Source organism: Toxotes jaculatrix, chromosome 11 (genome assembly GCF_017976425.1).
Source record: "Toxotes jaculatrix isolate fToxJac2 chromosome 11, fToxJac2.pri, whole genome shotgun sequence".
Lineage (NCBI taxonomy): Eukaryota > Metazoa > Chordata > Actinopteri > Toxotidae > Toxotes > Toxotes jaculatrix.
This window is the reverse complement of record NC_054404.1, coordinates 7,134,313-7,152,852: the sequence shown is the minus strand read 5'-3', so window position 1 is coordinate 7,152,852 and position 18,540 is coordinate 7,134,313. Positions and strand designations below refer to the sequence as shown.

At 44.9% G+C, this 18,540-nt stretch overlaps 1 protein-coding gene across 3 annotated transcripts; it reads right to left on the bottom strand.

Moving 5' to 3' along the window:
• Nucleotides 1-6,686: 6,686 nt before the first annotated feature.
• On the bottom strand, nucleotides 6,687-17,671 carry zbtb18 (zinc finger and BTB domain containing 18). Of its 3 annotated transcripts, XR_005894912.1 has the most exons (4): nucleotides 17,242-17,265; nucleotides 14,774-14,917; nucleotides 9,980-11,809; nucleotides 6,687-9,729 (listed from the first exon to the last, which is right to left on the bottom strand). XR_005894912.1 is itself a non-coding variant. In XM_041050450.1 (3 exons), the coding sequence occupies exons 2-3, from the start codon at nucleotides 14,787-14,789 to the stop codon at nucleotides 10,095-10,097; spliced, it is 1,731 nt and encodes a 576-aa protein (XP_040906384.1). In that variant the 5' UTR covers nucleotides 14,790-14,917; nucleotides 17,242-17,265; the 3' UTR covers nucleotides 6,687-10,094. The 3 variants fall into 3 exon arrangements, 2 of the variants coding, with proteins under 2 accessions (XP_040906384.1, XP_040906387.1); XM_041050450.1 differs by having other exon boundaries at nucleotides 6,687-11,809; XM_041050453.1 differs by lacking the exon at nucleotides 14,774-14,917 and having other exon boundaries at nucleotides 6,687-11,809; nucleotides 17,242-17,671.
• Between the last annotated feature and the right edge of the window lie 869 nt (nucleotides 17,672-18,540).

Below are 18,540 nucleotides of genomic sequence, written 5' to 3'. Positions count from 1 at the left end.
TTCCCCGCCTCCTAGTGTATTTAAGTCTTGGTCTCCCCTTTGTTCTCTGCCAGATCATCTTTGTCTGTATATCTGTCAAACGTTCCAGCATTTGTTCCTTGTGTTACTCCCTGTGTGTTTTGACCTGGTTAGTGTCAATACAATCTAATCTTGTGCGTCAACGTGATTGCAAATATTAAAACTTTTTGTGTGTTGAAAGTGATAGAGGAATGTTACAAGACCCCTGTAGGATTGTTGTTGTCACTTTTAAGGAAAAGTAACCAGGGTGCTTGTTCAGACATGAGTCTCTACTGGAAATCAAAGTCTCTTGCCAGCTGGGACCTTTTTTTGTTGAGTTGTTCCCGGTCTCTGTGTGGATTTCCTCCTGGTACTCCAATTTCCTCTTACAGCCCAAAGACATGCAGGTTAAATGAAATGGAAACCATAAGTATGAGTTGTTCTTTGCCAGCCCTGTGATAGACTGGCGACCTGTCCAGGTTGTACCGACCTCTCACTCAATGTGTGCTGGGAAATTCTCCAAACCCTGTGCAGGATAAATAAGTACTGAAAGTAAGTGGAGTGAAAGCTTGCCTCTCATCTGTAATACTGCAGATTTCTTTCACCGGCCAAAGTCCTGATTCAGTTTAATTGCTTAGATGTTAAGAGGACAGAAAATGGCTCATCAAGACAATTCTCTGGGTTACATCAGAGACTTTCCGTTCCAGGGAAAGTCTTCATACAAACCACAACTAGTCGTGAATGATCAACAACATTACTGTTTTTTAGTCACAGTTGTATGCAGACAGTACTATAAACAGAAACATCTGAATTTGCATGACTCAGCGAGACTGAATTTGGGCACAGTGGTGCTTTGAGCTAGATGCTAACATCAGCATGCTTACATGCAATGCTAACATGCTGAGGGTTTAGCTTTTATAATGTTGCATAATTAGCATGTGTTTAGCCTGCTAACATTTGCTCATTTGCTGATGGGAGTGACTACCAAGGTGACTAGGATTCATCCTCTGGAAACCATGAATGTCTGTATCAAATATTACTGCAATCTATCCAGTTGTTACTGAGATATTTCAGTCTGCAGTGATGGATCGAGCAGCTCACAGTGAGACACACAAGCAGCTGAGAAAAAAGAAATGTCAGAAAAAATGTCCTACGCTTTGTCTGCTCTCCTATCCTGTTTCTTTTTTCATATTCTATGTTACCACTTTGAGGGGTCGCGACCTCATATTTGGGATCTAGAATCCCACATGAAAGGAGCAGACCTGGCTCTACAGTATCTTCATGGTGGTGAAACCGAGGCTGCTTAATTCAGTTCTGTTGAATCTGTTTGCACAGAAGCAAAGTAAAGGAAAAAAAAAAAAAATTAAAGATGCAAAAAAGGAAGAAAAAATTGCTCTTTTGGTCTGTTTCTCTTCTCCTCCTTCTTTACTTCTTCCCCAACACCATACAGATGGTCCCAAGCTGCCTTCAATAATCCAATGCACAGCCATGCCAGTACACCCCGGGCTACACCCCTGATGCTACACTACTCACACACACATATACAGAGACAGTGCCAGTTCCCTAGGCAGGACCCCTGTCTCTCTAGCCCAGATTGGATCAGTTTGGTTCAGCATGGAGCAGTAACACTGGGCCTTAGGGCTCTACATGGGCCTGCAGGGTCCCAAGTTGGCCTCAAGTAGCTGGGGCTACAATGGAAAAAAGCTCTGGGGCCTGATCATGTTATCTTTTGATGATGACTATTAGTATTATTACACAAGCTGGAGTGGCCAGATGTTTTCATTTTCATCAATTTAAGCCTGGTCATCTAGAGGCACAGAAGAGCTGACACGCACAACAAAAACACAGGGAGGTGGAGAGAGGTGGAAGAAAAGAAGAAGAGCGAACACTTAAAAGGAACTTCTTAAGAGATTAAAGATAAAGAGAAGGAGAACAGAGACGAGGAGTTTACAGGAAGGAGCGAGGGAGTGGAATGGAGGATGGAGGGTGATGGAGGCAGAGAGAGAGATGGACGGATGGGGGCAGATAGAGAAACAGGAGGGGTGGAAAAGAAGGATGGGTACGCAGAGGGAGGGATGGACAGAGTGCGGCGGATGGGGGAGGGATGGAAGAAGGGATGGAAGGAGGAATGTGACAGATGGGTCGTGCCTGGCCAGAGCTGGGAGGGAGCGGAGAGGTTGGCATCACAGGGTGAGAGAACACACACAAACACGCACACAAACACACACAATAACTGCATGCATACACGCATGTGTGCCAGTTAACTCCTCTCATGCACATTCTCTGCTGTCAGGAGTGTTTTCGATGTCTTTGCTTGTGTCAAGAAAACGTCGACCACATGATAAATAGACAAATAAGCGGCGAGGCCGACATGTTTCAACATATTGTTTGCATAAATTTATTTTCTCCTGCAATCAATTTTCCCATTGGCAGGCAAAGTCTGCTAGTTCAGTATGCTGAGCCCGATTCATGCTTTCACATCAGAATTTCTCAAAGTTCTTCTGGAAATCAATCTTCTTTGGGATCAGTGTGACCAACGTGACCTGAAGTACGAGAGCCTTCATACTGTTGAGTTGCTGAAAGCACTTTGAAGTAGAACTACAGCAGTTGTATGCTGTTGTATATGTTAGTATCGGGCAATATTTAAATTAAAACTGGTTTGACTGGATAAAACATAGTAAGCAAACTGAGTAGCCAGAAGAGTGAACTTTGTAAACTTGCCTCAGTCATTATCAGTCAGTCATCTTGTATTGGATTGGATTGTATAGTATGGTATCAGATTGTACTGTAAATGAATTGTCATCACATCTCATTGTCTTTGCACTGTAAAGTTACATGGAGTTGAGAAACGTCTCTTAACGGGTCAAAAAGCTGTTTCATTCCAAAGTTTCAAAACTTAAACTTCTATCGAGTTAAAGGTTATTATAAACCGACAATTGGATATAAGACACATACTGCTTCCTATTTTAGCTGATTTGAAAATGTATTGCGGCTTGACAGCGCTGTGACACATCGAATGTGACCGTGAATTCTGTGATTTGTTACACCCCCAATAGTAAGATACAGCACACAGCAACAGGGGTATGAGCTATTACCCAGAATACTGTGTGTGTGTGTGTGTGTGTGTGTCCTTCATCATGTCTCCACTGTGTTTCAGCAGGAGGACAGACATGACAGTGAGAATGAACTTCACTCTCCCACAACATCACAGCTGGCTGACTGCTGTTTGCTTGTCGTGTGTGTGTGTGTGTGTGTGTGTGTGTGTGTGTGTGTGTGTGTGTGTGTGTGTGTGTGTGTGTGTGTGTGTGTGTGTGTGTCTGTGTGTGTGTGTGTGTCTGTGTGTGTGTGTGTGTGTGTGGTGCTTACACATGTGTACAACTCAGCAGGCAGGTGCAGCAGATGTCCAGCACACACATCACGCATACGCACACACACGTACAGTTAAGCTGTTAACATCTACACCGCAGCAGCAGCAGCCCGGCAGGTTGAGTTAGTGACACTAAAGGACCCCTCCCTGCGTGACCCTGTCAGGTCACCATGGTGATGATAAAGTGCTGAGTCGTGCGTATGTGTCCCAGTGCCAGCAGTTTCTAACAACACCCCGAACACGCCCTGGTAATGCCCCTTATCTGGCAGACACACACACACACAGCTGGGAGAGGATGGCAGAAGCATGGAGGGCAGCGGAGGTTTCGCTTCTTTCTGCAGGGTTTCACGGTTGCTTCAGCCTTAAATCCAGTTAATTTGGCTGTTTATCTCAGACGCATCTTCTTCAAATGAATCCTTCTGCTTGAAAGATTTATGTCTCTCCATCCCTTTCTCCCTTCCTCTTTTTTTCTTTGTCAATTTTTCTCTCACTTATGTCGAGGGTTCGTGGCTGCTCTCCTTCCATACAAGAATCACACAAAGGACAAGTACTGTTTAATCCCATCGCAGCCCAGCCCTAAAGACAGACCAGCTGGAGGCCTTTGTGTTTGTGTATGAGTGTGTGTGTGTGTGTGTGTGTGTGTGCGTGCGCTAGATCACAGGTTATATAAACCTGTGTTCTTCGTGTGTGTGTTTGTGTGTGTGTGCAGCCACAATGTGTGTGCTCTTGCAACTGTGTGAACTGATGCTGAATGACATTCTTATCTGAGTTTTTCTTATATGTGTAGACACATGTATTTATGTTACGTGTGTGTGTGTATGTGAAGGGGTGCGTGGGGGGTTGCAGAGGGGGGTTATGGGTAAGTAGTATTTTGGGGGGCCCCCCCTCTCACAGAGACACACAGATATTCAAGTTCGAGTTGTGTCGCCTTTTGTTTTCAGGAAGGGGGAGGCGGGTGAGGTGGGTGGCTGGATGGATGGATGGCTTGCTGGGACACTGTGCCTCCCAATTTTCCCCAAAAAAAAAAAAAAAAATCCCCCCTTTGCCTCCCTCTTCCACCACCACCTCCCCCACCCCCTCCCCAGCCAGTGTAGTGCCACTGTATTGTCTGCTTGCAGGCGGGCCGCTTGTTGCTTGCCTTCTGTCCTGCTGTGCTGAGTGCCTGACAAAGGGGCTCTTTTAAATATGCAGACAATCCTCGATCACTTGCGCACACACAGACACACACACACACACACACACACACACACACACACACACATGTTGGTCCCTGCTTTCCTCTTTCTCTCTCCGTCAATTCTTCCGTGGCTAGACCTGGCCTGGGAGTGTTTCCTTTTTCACAGACAATCAACAAGTCTCAGAGATGAAAAGGATACAGAAGGCTTTTCTGCCCGATAGTGTGGTATAAGCTTTGAATGAATGCTTTGTGAAGAGGCTGTCTTGTCAAGGCTAAAAGCTGGAATCCTGTTTGTTGTGGTCTTTATGACGGAGCTTTGTTCTTACTGCACATTTAACCGGCTTCATTTTTTTTTTTTTTTTTTATGCACAGGATTATCCATTCTGAAAAAAACTGGTTTCCTTGTATGCAAAATAATAACAATGCATCTCATAATACACAAATATACTGTTAGGAGAAGTTAGATACACAAACGTGTCTTTTGGATGTAAACATCTGTCTTGAGCTGATTTTGGAAGTTGCAACAAAGTTATGGAGAATGCTCTCTCAGCCAGACCCACAGATGTCGGTTTAGAGAGACGAGCTGGAAGCTGGTTTGAAAATAAGACACAACAGTCAAACATCAGGACGCTTTGAGTGACACTTTTCTCTTTATCTCCTCCTCCCCCATCCCTCCCCTGGTACGCGAGCCCTCCCTGGCAGCTTGGCAGAGGCCGCTCCCTCACGCAAAGCAGCAGAGTGCAGGGGCCCGGGCCCCAGACAGGAGCCCAAGCTGGTCTCAGCCTCCCAACATGTTGAGCTGGCCCGCCTTGGGCACAGCCAAATGGTTCTGCAGCTGCCCCTTTGTCCCCCTTCCTTAAGTAAACAAAGGACAGAAACAAATTAATGACCTACATTCACAGCAAACCTCGCACGGCCTCCTCGCAGGGAGAGAGAGAGAGCAGTTGTCTACAAGCAGATGTTCACTTACAACACTGCAGCTTGCAATTAATGATCACCAGGCAGCGCATAACCAAAGGATAGGGCTGCTGTATTTTCTACAGCAGTTATCATTATGTCTGCTGTCTGTCTGGAATGACGACTGAGAGCAGTGCTGAGAGCAGGCATTTAAGAAACACTGACTTCTTACATAGTTTGGACAGTTTTAAAAGAAGATATCTATCCAAAACTGTAAAACGTTAAATAATTAGATACATATATTTCAAATAACTGCTCACCATAAAAAACACAATATAAACTTCCAATCCAATCAATCAAATAGAACGTTAAGGGTTTGAAATGTTTGCTAAAAAAAAAAAAAAGGTTTGATCTCTGCCTGAAATGGACACCAAACTGAAATCTTTTTAAAACTTTTAAGTTTCTTAAACCAATATTAGGCATTTGTCAGACAGAGGACAATGTCATAAAGATTAGGAGTGAGCTTATCGCGTGAGTGTGCGTTGGGGGCTTACTGAAGAGACCATCTGTGGCCTAATGAGCGCTGCTCCTTGGCCTCTGAGTGCAGGGGCTTTTAATGCATCTGTAAGAGCAGGTTTACTGTGCAGCAAGACATTAGCTAAAGCTGATTTCTTTACTGGAAAACTGTACTTGAGGAGCTTTGGAAGGAGTGTGTGTGTGTGTGTGTTGCTGGGGGTTTGGATCCCAACAAGCTGCTGCACATTTTCTTCTCAAATGCAGCCTACACCTCAGCCGGCACAGCCGATATATCAGGAGTTGTGCAGGCACGCAAAAGAACACAGTGAAACCACACACACACACACACTGCAAATGTGCAGGCCATCGTGCTGTGTCCAAGCACAACTCGCTGTGCTGCTTGTCACACACACAAACATGTTCGCACACATGCCCATGCTTCCAACTTCCGCCCACATCGCAAGTCACTGAGAAACAGGATGCTAAGACCTCCTGCACTGGCCCTTCTGCAACCTGTAACTGTGTGTATGTGTGAGCATGTGGGCTGCAAATAAGACAAGGTTACACAATAAATGACCAAGGTTTCCAAGTGGTCGATTTACAGAAACAAGCTTGAAAAGATGTTAGATTTGAATATTCAGTTGTCGGTGTGAGTTTAATGGCTGTAAAGAACCTGTGAGGTGAAGCTCGGGAAAAAAGAAAAGCCAAACAGAACTTCACACGAAGGTTGAATTTCAAGATTCTTATAATTTATTGCAGTTTGCACACAATTTAAAAATGTCAACAACAACACACCAAAAAATTACAAAACTAAACACAATTAGAATTTACTCCCCTTGAGAAAAACAAACAAAAAAAATCAACCCAACTATGATTGTCAAAGCTAAAAATGACTAAATCTGAAAAAGGAACATAAAAGCAAAGAAATTTTTTTTTAATCTCAAGGGGGAGCAAATATATCTCAATCAAAATCTGCTTGTTTTTTTTCCCAGACATTGATTGTCCTTTTTCAAAAAACAGACTCAGTCATTTCACGCCCCCCACCCTCCACCCCCCCAATCTGTATTTCCATAAACTGTCTATGACATTTGAACATTTTATTTTTATACCTTGCCTTACAAAAAACAAACAAAAAAACAAACAAACAAAAAAAAAACTCCCCCCTTTGTTTTCAAGTAAGCACAGCAAAAGATGGAGATGTCTCATCAGGGTGGTTACTTCACAGCGTCGTGAGCGGTTGACATCGCTTGCACAACTCCACCCTACACTCACACATTAAAAAAAATAAAATTAAAAGAGAGAGGAGAAAAAAAAAAACAGCCCGGACTACAGCAGTTTAAGGCGGTCAAGTACAACCAGAGGTACAGAACGGAACAAAAAAACAGCAGTAATGATGAAAACAACAGCAGGATGGAGTGAGCCCATATGCAGAGACGCTGCCAGTGAAGAAATAACATTTCGTGGAAGAAAAAAAAAAAAAAACATGAGACGATGCGGTGCAAACTGCCGCAATGTCACCCACACTGTTGCACTGGCAAAGCCTGTAGGTGCCACCAGATGACAGGGCGGCACATACAATCACCCCACCCACCACATGCACATCAGTGGGGGCATGCACACACACTTGTACAAACACACACACACACACACTCACCAACATCTGAGTGAGGGGAAATGTGGAGCCTTCACTTTTCAGTATCTCTACGTCGAATGTGTTTGGATTGTATAAACGCTCGACCATTATTTTTGAAAGTTATGACAAAAAATTTAGTGATACAGAGGTTAAAAAAAAAAAGAGAAAAAATATCAAACTGATGTAGCCCCAACTCTAACACAACATTCACATACAAAACAGAGTTTTCCAATCACATGAGCAAAATATTATAAGACATAATTTTCTGATAAATTCAATAAATTCCTTGAATTTATACGTTTTAAACAACTATTTCTCAATGTTCTACAGTATCAAATACTTCCATAGCGTCAGAAATGTTTTTTGTTTTTTCGTTTTTAATAAAGGCATCTTTTCAGCAAAAATCTGATTTCATGTCTTTTAGCTTAAAAAGGTGCATTCAGGCATGTCAATTCTCTCCCATCTGTCTCAAAGTAAGGATTATGTTTTAAGTGGAAAACACACACACACACACACACACACGTACAAACATCTCATCACATTCACGCCACTGCGTCTAATGTGAGATGCGCTGCACTGAGCTGGGTGGGTTACTGTACTGAATCAGCACGGTCCCGCTCAGCTCAGCTCAGCGTGATGCAACAGTGTGACAAAGATATCTGACCCTTCAACTTTCAGCAGGACAGCTCAGTTTCAGCCTCTCTCCTTCCTGTCGCTCTCTGTATCCTTCACACTTTAGCCAAGTCAGAGCCACAAAACTGCACTCAGCAGACCTGAAACAAGTGCCCAGTGAGCAGACATAATTAAGAAATGGCTTGACCGCGTCTAGAGCTGGAGAGGACGGGGAGATGAGAGATGGAAAACAAACATGCAGCAGTGGAGAAATGTAACGCCTGAGGAGGAGGAGGAGGAGGAGGAGGAGGAGGAAGTGCTGGGTGGACGTAGATCTTCAGTAGGTTAAATTGACTGGTAATAACCAAGTCACACGCTCATAAACGCACACACACACACACACACACACACAGGCACACGCACGCAGCAGAGAGATCAGTGCATATAGACACAGGCTTCAAATGCTTCATCATATCGCTTCAACATCCGACGGAAACACATTCGGTAACATTCTTCTAGGAGCCCAGCGACAGACCTACGACGAGTAGAAAAAAAAATCCAACTTTTCACTGTCGAAAGTGTAATGTTCAACCATTTCCCCCCCCGATGCAAAATCCACAACTTAAAGGTTTAAGACAAAATCAAATTTTCATGCATTTTTTTCCATAGTCGCGAGAATAATATTCAGTTTTTCAACAGACCGCACCCTGGAGTAGTATTCACAAAGAAAAGAAAAGGAAAGCCCGTTGTCAAATATTTGATCAATTACAATGTGTACAGTAATACAGCAAATTCACATTTTATTTTAAAATATACAGGTTTGGACGTCATGCAACAACAGCAGGTCCCATTACAAAAAAAGTAACAAAATAATAATAATAATAATCATTAATTTAAAAAAATGGTAAAGGATTAAAGTTTTAAAACTATAGCAGAACAATATACAACAACCTTAAATTAAATACCTTTCCAACAAGAGATGTTTTAAAGACTGCCAGCTAGATTTAAGAAAAAAATTCTATTAATAACAATAATAATAATTATTATTATAATAATTTGTAAAGGTCTTTTCATTTTTTAGAAAATACTTCAAATTGATTGGAAGTGAAAAAAGGAGGCTGTGCATTGCATGAGTGCCATCAGTTTGTCTGTCAGTCAGTCAGCTTTCCCCTGAACACACAACACCAAAGAGCTTAACAAGAGAAGCGGGGAGCGCTTCGCCAACGACACCTCCATGCCAGTAGAAAATAAAACTAATACACACAAAACACACGCATACACACTCACGCACGTCAGGTGAAATTTTTGCCAGAGTAGTGCAGTATTGCACGCGCGCGCGCGCACACACACACACACACAGACTTCTTCAAACTGTGTGTGTGTGGTGGTATCGACTCGTGGTGATCACAGTACCCGTTTAGTGTATTGTAATGCTTTTTCACTTCAGTGTGTTCGACCTGAACTCCTGCAGTGGTGTTTGCTGTCTGTGGGACTGGGACCGATATGCTGGCCAGCGTCGGAGTGTTGTGTCTGAGATGAAACACAAACAGAGTGAAAATTCTTCAAAAAGGCGAGACATTCTCACTGGGACCCATGTCCTTAGACGCAATGAAAACCACCAAACAGAACTTACGCCAAATAAATGTAAGAGTTTAGAATAAAATAGAATAAAACAAAATTACCCCAAACAGCAACGACAAAAAAACTCAGTAGTAACATTTTCATGTGCTATTAAAGTGCAATTGAATGAGATTTTGCGACACACAAGAACATGACTCACTTAAACCCCGAATATCAAACTTTGCCCCTCCCCACCTCCACCTCCCCGTGCCTCTCTGCCTTTCTTTCACTCTCCACTTCCTTGCTTTCTCTTTATCAAACCCAGCAGTCTGTTTCTACTTCCACAGTTCCTGGGAGCTGTCCTCGATCGCCCAATCCCTGACATTGGGCAGTGCCAGCGGTTCGCTCTTCACTGACAGCGAGTTGACCAGTTCACAATGGAACTTGCGGATGTGTCGGTAGAGGTCCCCGGACTGCGTGAAGCGCCGTTCGCACCACTTGCAAGCGTGCGGCTTCTCACGCGTGTGCACCACTGCGTGGCGGCTGAGGTTGTGTGAGTACTGGAAGCTCTTGCCGCATGTAGTGCAGGTGTAGGGTTTCTCACCAGAGTGTGTCCGCTCGTGGCGCTTCAGCGTGTACATGCAGGAGAAGGTCTTGCTGCAGATGGTGCAGGTGGGCACGTTGACGTCTCCGGCGGGCTTGGAGCGGATACCCTCCTGCTCCCTGAAGTGGGAGCTGAGGTGTAGCTGGAGAATGTGAGGGGAGGGGAAAACCTTGTTACACAGCGGGCACATGAAGATCTGGGTGTGTTGAGCCGACAGCATGTTGGAGACGTAGGGCAGCAGGGAATTATCCATGCTGGCCGCCTCGGCCTGGGTGCGCTCGTTTTCACCCCCGAGTATGTCCTCATCATCTGCTGTGGCTGAAGGCTTCTCCTCCCGCTCCAGCTCAGAGGCCAGAGAGGCCTCTCGCAGAGCGGACAGGTGCGCTTCCAGGCCGAGCCGCCGCTGGGCTGACAGAGGCCCTCCGACCCCGTGGTGGGTCAGGCCCCCGTTGGCGTTGGGAACGGTCGCCTTGGTGATGCCACTGTGCTCCATTTCATAGTCCCCACCTCCAAGTTCCTCTTCCTCGTCTGAAGCCACGCCCCTCTCCACCTTCACCCTCACAGCCAATGGGCTTTGGAGGCTGTCTGGTGTCGCTGCCCCGCTGAAATAGGACTGGTGGTGGTTACTGTGGTTGCTACCGGCGATTGGCTTGACTGACAGGTCCAGGACACAGTCAGCCGCATCATTTGACACCCTCCTGCCCCTGTGCCCTCCACGAGAGCCCACGGAGCGGTGGGACCGCTGGGAGAGGGATCCAGTGGAGCTGGTGGGGCTGCCGGCCGGGGAGAGCAGTTTCCCTGCCTCCCCGAGACCTTCCCCACCCTGCGTCTCCACCTCACCGCGGCCTGGGCTGGTTGTAGCCATGGCTGGTGTCCCTGGTCTGTCTGCAGACGGCAGCCTCAGCCACAGCGGTCCACCCTCGGCCTTCCCCTCCTCTTCTTCATCACTGTGCAGCAGGTCGGCAGTAGCGGGCCGGCCGGTAGAACCATCTGATAGACTGTCGGCCTTATCAGAGCAGCTGGACCCGCCATCATCCTCTCTGCGCGTGCTGTCTGCCTCCGCCGTGGCCTTCTGCTTCAAACGTTTCTTACACACCTTGACAATGTCATACATGTGCAAGTAGCTGGCCGCTGCCAGCACATCCTCTACGGGAAGGTCCTGGAACTGCAGTTTGCCCTCATACATGAACTCCAGGAGCAGGGAAAAGGCCGGGGCTGTGACAATGTCGCTGTTGAGATGCACCACATCTCTCTTGTCCAGCTGGTCCTTGTAGAAGAGGTGAAAGTACATGCTGCAGGAGGCCAACACAGCACGGTGTGCACGGAACTGGGCATCGCCCACCAGCACCGTGGAGTCACACAGAAAGCCCTGGTGCCGCTGCTCACTCAGACACTGGAGTAAATGTCTGCTGTGGTCTGGGAACTCCATCCTGCCGTCCTCATAACCTGCAGCCACACAGAGACACAGAAGCAGAGTTAAAGTTAGGCACAGATCATACAGGTCTCAGTATCCAAAATGTCAGACAAAATTTCCCTACTATGGTTTTTAAAAGAAGTTTTGGAAGATTTTTAACAAACTGTTAAATAAAATATGATTTACTGAAGGTAAATACCCAAGAAAAAAGGAACAGAAATGTAGGCGAAAAGCAAAACCTCCAAAAGATGATTTAAACGGAGACACATCAAAAACCAGAGAGATTCTGAGTCTGAGGTAAAATTCCAGCGTTGAGATCATGATATTGTTTTTATCATCACTTAGGCTTTTGTGTTAAAACAATTTCTGAGAACAAAATTATCTTAAACAAGGCCAATTAAAAAAAAGAGAGAGAGAGAGAGAAGAGACAAATGCCAAAAACGCATATGGTATGAGATGCTGAAAACAAACCACAGAGAAGAAGACGAGCAAGCGAGAACACATCAGGAGAAGGTAGGTAAGTAACAACAGAAAGACTGAGAAAAAGAACATTTTTAACACATAAAAAGTATACTAAAATAGGCCCAATAAAATCTCAACAAAGCATGCAACAAAGAAAAAAATACCTATTTAAAATCTATTTATATTTTTTCAGGTATACTAGGTAACAAACCTATGTACAGCGATGATTTCTTTTTTTTCACAAAGATAGATATATTCCTGCTCAAATTCAAAAACACCATGCAGGTTCACTGTAAAGTCATGCACACATTCCTTCTTACAACGGTGCAAATTTTCCACTTTATTTCTCTAATAATTTACTTAATCTAAAAGAAATAAAAAGCAAGGGTGAAAAAGAAGAAAACTGACCATATTTACAATTAAAACGTGTAATTAAAGAATAATCTCTAGTTTTTACCCAGAGAAAGACTTAACCTCAGGTAAACTATCAGCGACAGATTCTTCTACTCTGTCTCTCCGTTCTCTCTCTGTATCTCACTAACTCCTCTGCCTGCACTCCTGGATTGTCACTGCTCCTACGCTGGTTATTTTTATTAACCCACTTTGGCCTGGCCTGGCACAGCCCTTTTAGGTAACCGGCTTTCAGCTGCACACACTGTCCTCACGTACACAACACATACACACACACACACACACACACACTTAGTACCAGCCTACCTACCAACCACCTCCACAGGCTAAGTCGAGCAGGAAAACTGCCCAATTGAAATAGCACTGTCGAAAACAAAACAGCTTGTCCCTCGTTTAACCTGCGAGCACCGGCTTTAGGTGTAAGATTAGACGAGAGGGAAAAAAAAAAGGATAGAAAACTTGCAGCAATGCTCTTCAGGTGTACTTAAAAAAAATAATGTGTCTATTCAATGAAAAAACAAACAACTAATTAGTTAAAATTTCAGATGACTTAAGTCGGTAACGAGAATGAAATCTGTAAAATCATTAAGTCCCACCTGTTAACCAAGTCGATTTGTCCTGCCTGAGAAAATACATTGGTCCCGCTCTGCACTGTGTTAACCAAAGCAGTTAAATCACCTCATTTGAATGAAGCTAAACTAAGAATGTCAGTGTGTGTGAGACTGTGTGTGTGTGTGTGTGCGTGTGTGTGTCTGTGTGTTGTGTGTGTGTGCTCGCTCTCCGGCTTGTTCAGACTGCTTTTAATGAGGGGGCTTACGGGGACAAGGGTGTACCACCTCCCACCTCTCCACCCCCCCCCCCACCTCTCGTCCAGCCAAACCCCTCTTCCACCTCCTCCTTCCACACACACACACACACCATCCGTCACTCACACACTCCATTCCCATCTGAATCTTACAAGAAAAACCCCACACATCCGCCCCATAGTAGAAACTGCCCTCTTCCTCAGCTCCCCCAACCTCCACCCACCACCCAGAAGAGAAGATTTACAATACAATCACTGTAAGTGCCCTGCTCGTCACAGCATCAATCCTAATCCTTAAAGATGGCTAAAAATAAAGACGGCGGTGGCGGCGGTGGGGAGGGAGCCGTCGGCGGAGGCTCAGGAGGGCAGCGGCCCGTCACCTGGGCCCACCCGGCCCCGGCCAGCCAGCTCAGGCAGGGGTCTGAGAAAGAGAGACGCAGAGGGGCAGGGAGGGAGAGGGTGAGGGAGAGGCTGGGACGGCCGGGGAGGGAGGCTTACCCACATCTGATCCAGCTGACGGGGGCCATATGGCAGCTGCTAGCCAGATAAAGAGATTAAGACTAGGAGGGAGTGCGATTACAGCTGTCTAGCCAATTCAGGCAGCTCAAATCTGCAACTTCTAAATTAGTCTCCTCTACTCCAGCCGACAGCAGGGGAAAAAAGTGGGTAGAGTAGACCGCACATGCTTTCAAGTAATTTTACAGCGAGTTAGATTTAACTGAAAGAAAAAAAAAACAGGTTAGATGATTAGGATTAAACAACTGCTCACTCAATTTTTTTGCTTAACGTCTTACATTTTTTTTGCTATTTTATTACCTAAAACATTTGTTTATCTCTCTTTGCTCAAATTTTATAAATTACAAAAAGGACTACATTTTTTTTGCTTTAATTAATGTTAGTCAAAAAAGCATAACTTTAAATAAGCTCAGTTTAAAAAAAAAGAAGAAGGGAAAAACACACACAAAAAAAGCTGTAACAGTTGTAACTTTGCTTTCAATTAACAACTGTCCGAACAAAATGCCTGACAACACAAGCAGCAAACAGGACGCAAAACAACAGCTGAGATTTAAATGCAGCTCTGTAGACTACGAAGTAAAAACACAGCAGAGTGTTCCCGGACTGCAATTACCCCTCAGACAGGCAGCACCAGCACGAGTTTACTACTGAAGCGCTCACCAGCAGTTTCACACAACGCTCACACTGCTTTGACACACCGGAGATCCCCACAACAAAACAAAATAACTACTCCACTACCCCGGACTCTCCTACTCTACTCACTCTCACACACTCATGCACACACACACACAAAAAACTATACCTGCAGCAGTATGCATCAACTTGATTAACTCCACTGTAGCAGAATAGCTGGGCTCTCTGGCTGGCTGGGAATGGCTGTGTATCTCTCTCTCTCCCTCTCTCTCTCTCTTTCTTTCTTGCTCTTTCTCTTCCTCGCTCGCTCTCTCTGAGTCAATGAGTGGGTAGAAGAGGAGAGAAGAAGAAGAGGGAGGCAGGCAAAAAAAAAAAAAAAAAACACGCTGTTCAAACTGCGAGGGACAGATGCAAAGTGGAGGAGATGTTGGAGGGGGAACGAGATACCACCTCCCTCCTCCTCCTCCTCCTCCTCCTCCTCCTAACTGGCGCTGATCGGCAGCCACGAACACACACACATACACAGCATGCACACACACACACGCACACACACACACACAGCACTAACTCTCCCAGGCTGCCGCTGAGACTCACAATAAAGGACTGGGGAGGGGTGGAGGCGGTGGAGGGATGGAGGAGGAGGAGGTGGGGTGGATGGCAGCCTGTCAGCTGCTCTGACATCATCCTCAGATGGAGATGCTACCTCCAGCTGTGCTCTTTCTACAGCCATATGCTGCCTCCTCTACACTCCTGCCACCAGACTCCTCTTTCATTCTACCAACACCACGCAACTTTGTCCCTCTTTCTCCCCCTTTTTTTTCTTCTCTCTCTCTCTCTTTGAAAAAAAAAAGTAGTAAAATTTAGTAAATGCAATGCAGGGACACTGATTTGTTTTTGTTTTTTGTTTTTTTTTCTGGTGGGGGGAACAGAAAAGAGTTCAGCCACCAAATCGTGCAACCACAACCACCCACTCCTACCAAAACTATCAAGGGATAGTTTACAAGGGAAACTACAAAAGGGAAAGTTTACAAAATATACACAGCGGTTCCAAGTAAAAACTTTGTCTTCTAATCTTTTTCTGATGTTGTCAAATGTTTAAACCTTTTTCTGTCTTTCTCTCCCTGTCTTCTTCCAGTGACCATAAACAAAGGCCAACACAGCACATTTGCAACTGACAGACATACGCAGCTGATATTGTTTTCCACTTCTTTACGGTTCAGCGCCGCTGCCTCTTCTTGTATTCACTCATTCACTCACTCACTCACTCATTCATCTATCTTTCTATCCGTCCATTACCCCAACACCCCCACCTAAACAGCCCCCCCACCCCCGCTCGGACACTTCGGGACAACAGACAGGAACAAAAATGAAATGAGAAAACAATGGGAACAAGTAATAAAGAAAGAAACTAATGAGTGCAAATCCTTAACAAAAGATATACAAGCCTTTAATAAACCGGGGAGAAACTTATTACAGCAGCACTATTTCGCTTTCGTTTTGGTTAAAGTGTGCACGTTTGGAGCGTGTGAATTTCCAGCTACTTAATATATGCGAGCATATGAACAGCACCACGTTTATTTCGTCCCAAAAGCCTTTAATAAAGTTTAAAAGACTAACATTGCATACACATACCACGGTTTAAAGATATTGTCGCCTCGCAATGTCACAAGATGAATAAAGACAAATAAGTAGTAGGAACTTCTTTGCGTTTTTTCCAAGCCGCACGTAAATGTCCAGAAAAATTCTAGGAGCATTAAAGTTATTTTTCATATGTAGTGATGAGCAACACGTGAGCGTATTAAACAGTTATAAGTTAATTACAAATATTTCAAGATAACAGAAGTAAAATATTGTTTAAATTTAAGTTTTAAAATGACTTTAAATATATTTATGGTGCAAAAAAACAAAAAACAAATTATCCAACATATACTTTAATTCACTTCACCGGAGTTTCTGTTTGCATGTGTAATTACTGTGGCCGCTGCACAACACACTGCAACCCCTGATGCACTATTTCAATTTCTGTTTTGCCATGACACATTTCAGTACCGTGACAGTGCTAAATCCAACACTCGAACTCAACAGCGTGATCGATAAGTTTGTTATAAATTAGACCAGAATACCGCTTAACTTCATTTAAAGCGGCGTAAAATTGCCAGTGATGACATTTTACGAGCTTTCTCCGGAGAAGAAAAATCAGCATAAAAGTCAAAGTAATGTTGCTGGTGACAGGCTGTGAGACCGTACGCGAACAAACTAACAGCACAAGAAGACTGTAATCGATTTCTTTGAGGAAGACATAACAAACAAACACAGATAAAGACGGACACACACACACACACACAGAAAGACACAGTGACCCACGCAGCTAGCTATAGCCCGATCATTGCTAACAAAAGTAAAGCGAACAGGCGACAATATTGAGCTATTTACAGTTGTTGAGAAGGCCCCGGTGCTATGACAACAGCTGCTAAAACACCGCGGACAGGGAGCTAACATAGCAACTATTAGTGCGCGGACACAACACAGTCATGCTAAGGAAGGTTTAGCTACTTTTTCCCCTCCGTAACCCACCCTCTCTCTCTCTCTCTCCTGAGCCTCCTTTAATCGGACTCCGGTATTAGAGGTAGCACTTACAGACAACAAGGTCCAACGTCTTCCCTGCTTCCTCCGTCAAATCCCCCCTCTTCTTCTCTGTTTGTCCTTCGGAGACAAAACTAGATTGACTTTGGACTAATTTCCATAACAGGCTGCCGAGGCGAGCGGGCGGAGGGACGGGGAGTCTAGCACTCTGCGGCGGCCAGATGTTTCCGAGCTGTTGCTGCTCAACTCGGGCTGGGAAAGGAGGCGAGTTGACTGGCACGGCGCGGAAGCCAATGGTGCCGGCGAGGAGGAAAGTGAAGGCAAATTGGAAGCGGCCCTCTAACAGAGGAGAGGGAGGGATATGTCTTCTTCTCTCGTCGGCGTAGGTTGACACCAGGCAACAACAACAGCAGCACACACAGGGAGAAGGCAGGAAAGAAGAAGCTGGGCCAAACCAACTGGTTCTGCGAGTCAGCGAGGCGGACTGGCGCAGCGGCGAGCGAGAGAGAGCTGAGAGCGGCGCGGTGCCGCTTGGGTACTGTAGTCAAGCTGGAGCAGGAGGAAGGGAGGGGAGGGGGGGCAGAGGGGCGGGGGTGGGGGTGGCGGTGGGGGGGGTAGAGGAGGAGGGGGGGCGGAGCTGATGTGAGCAGGTGCACCACCTTGACAGGAAGAAACCCCGTTGGTTTCAGAGGATGACAGAAGATAACCTAGATTAGGTTAGACTGTTTACTACTGGCAAAGAAAATATTAGGTTTCAAAACTGGTGCACGACTTCCAGAGGTTAAAAAACTAAACTAAACTAAACTAAACATGGTCTCCAAAAGGCTGCTGAGCTTTGTTAATATCATACCAACATTTATAACTGCAAACCTGGTGACGTATCTCAAAGTGTGAAATCCTAGGTACTTGTTAATGCATTACTTATTAATGCTGAGTAAAAACACACAGCCATGTTATTACCTGAATATTGTATGTAAGCAGGGCACACTGATGCAAGACGGCCTTTGTCCAAACGAGAGAATGTGACCTTCTTAACTTAAAAAACGTAATAAAAACAGGTCCTACCATCAACATTTCACAGTTACTGTATTGTTCTCTCTACATACACGTTTTGCACACATACCAACAGCTGGTCAAACTCCATGTATGAGTTCATAGATTGTCATGGCCTAACATGTCTGCAGTAGTAAATGTTTAATGGATTAACAAGCTAAAAAGACAAGCAAAGTGTTGTGTTGGAGGAAGATTTTCCTCAGCATTGTAACCCAAAAGTTGCCTAGGCACTCATAAGTGATGTATAAAGCATTGCCAAATGATGTATTAACCATTAATAAAGCCATTTATTACAGCTTA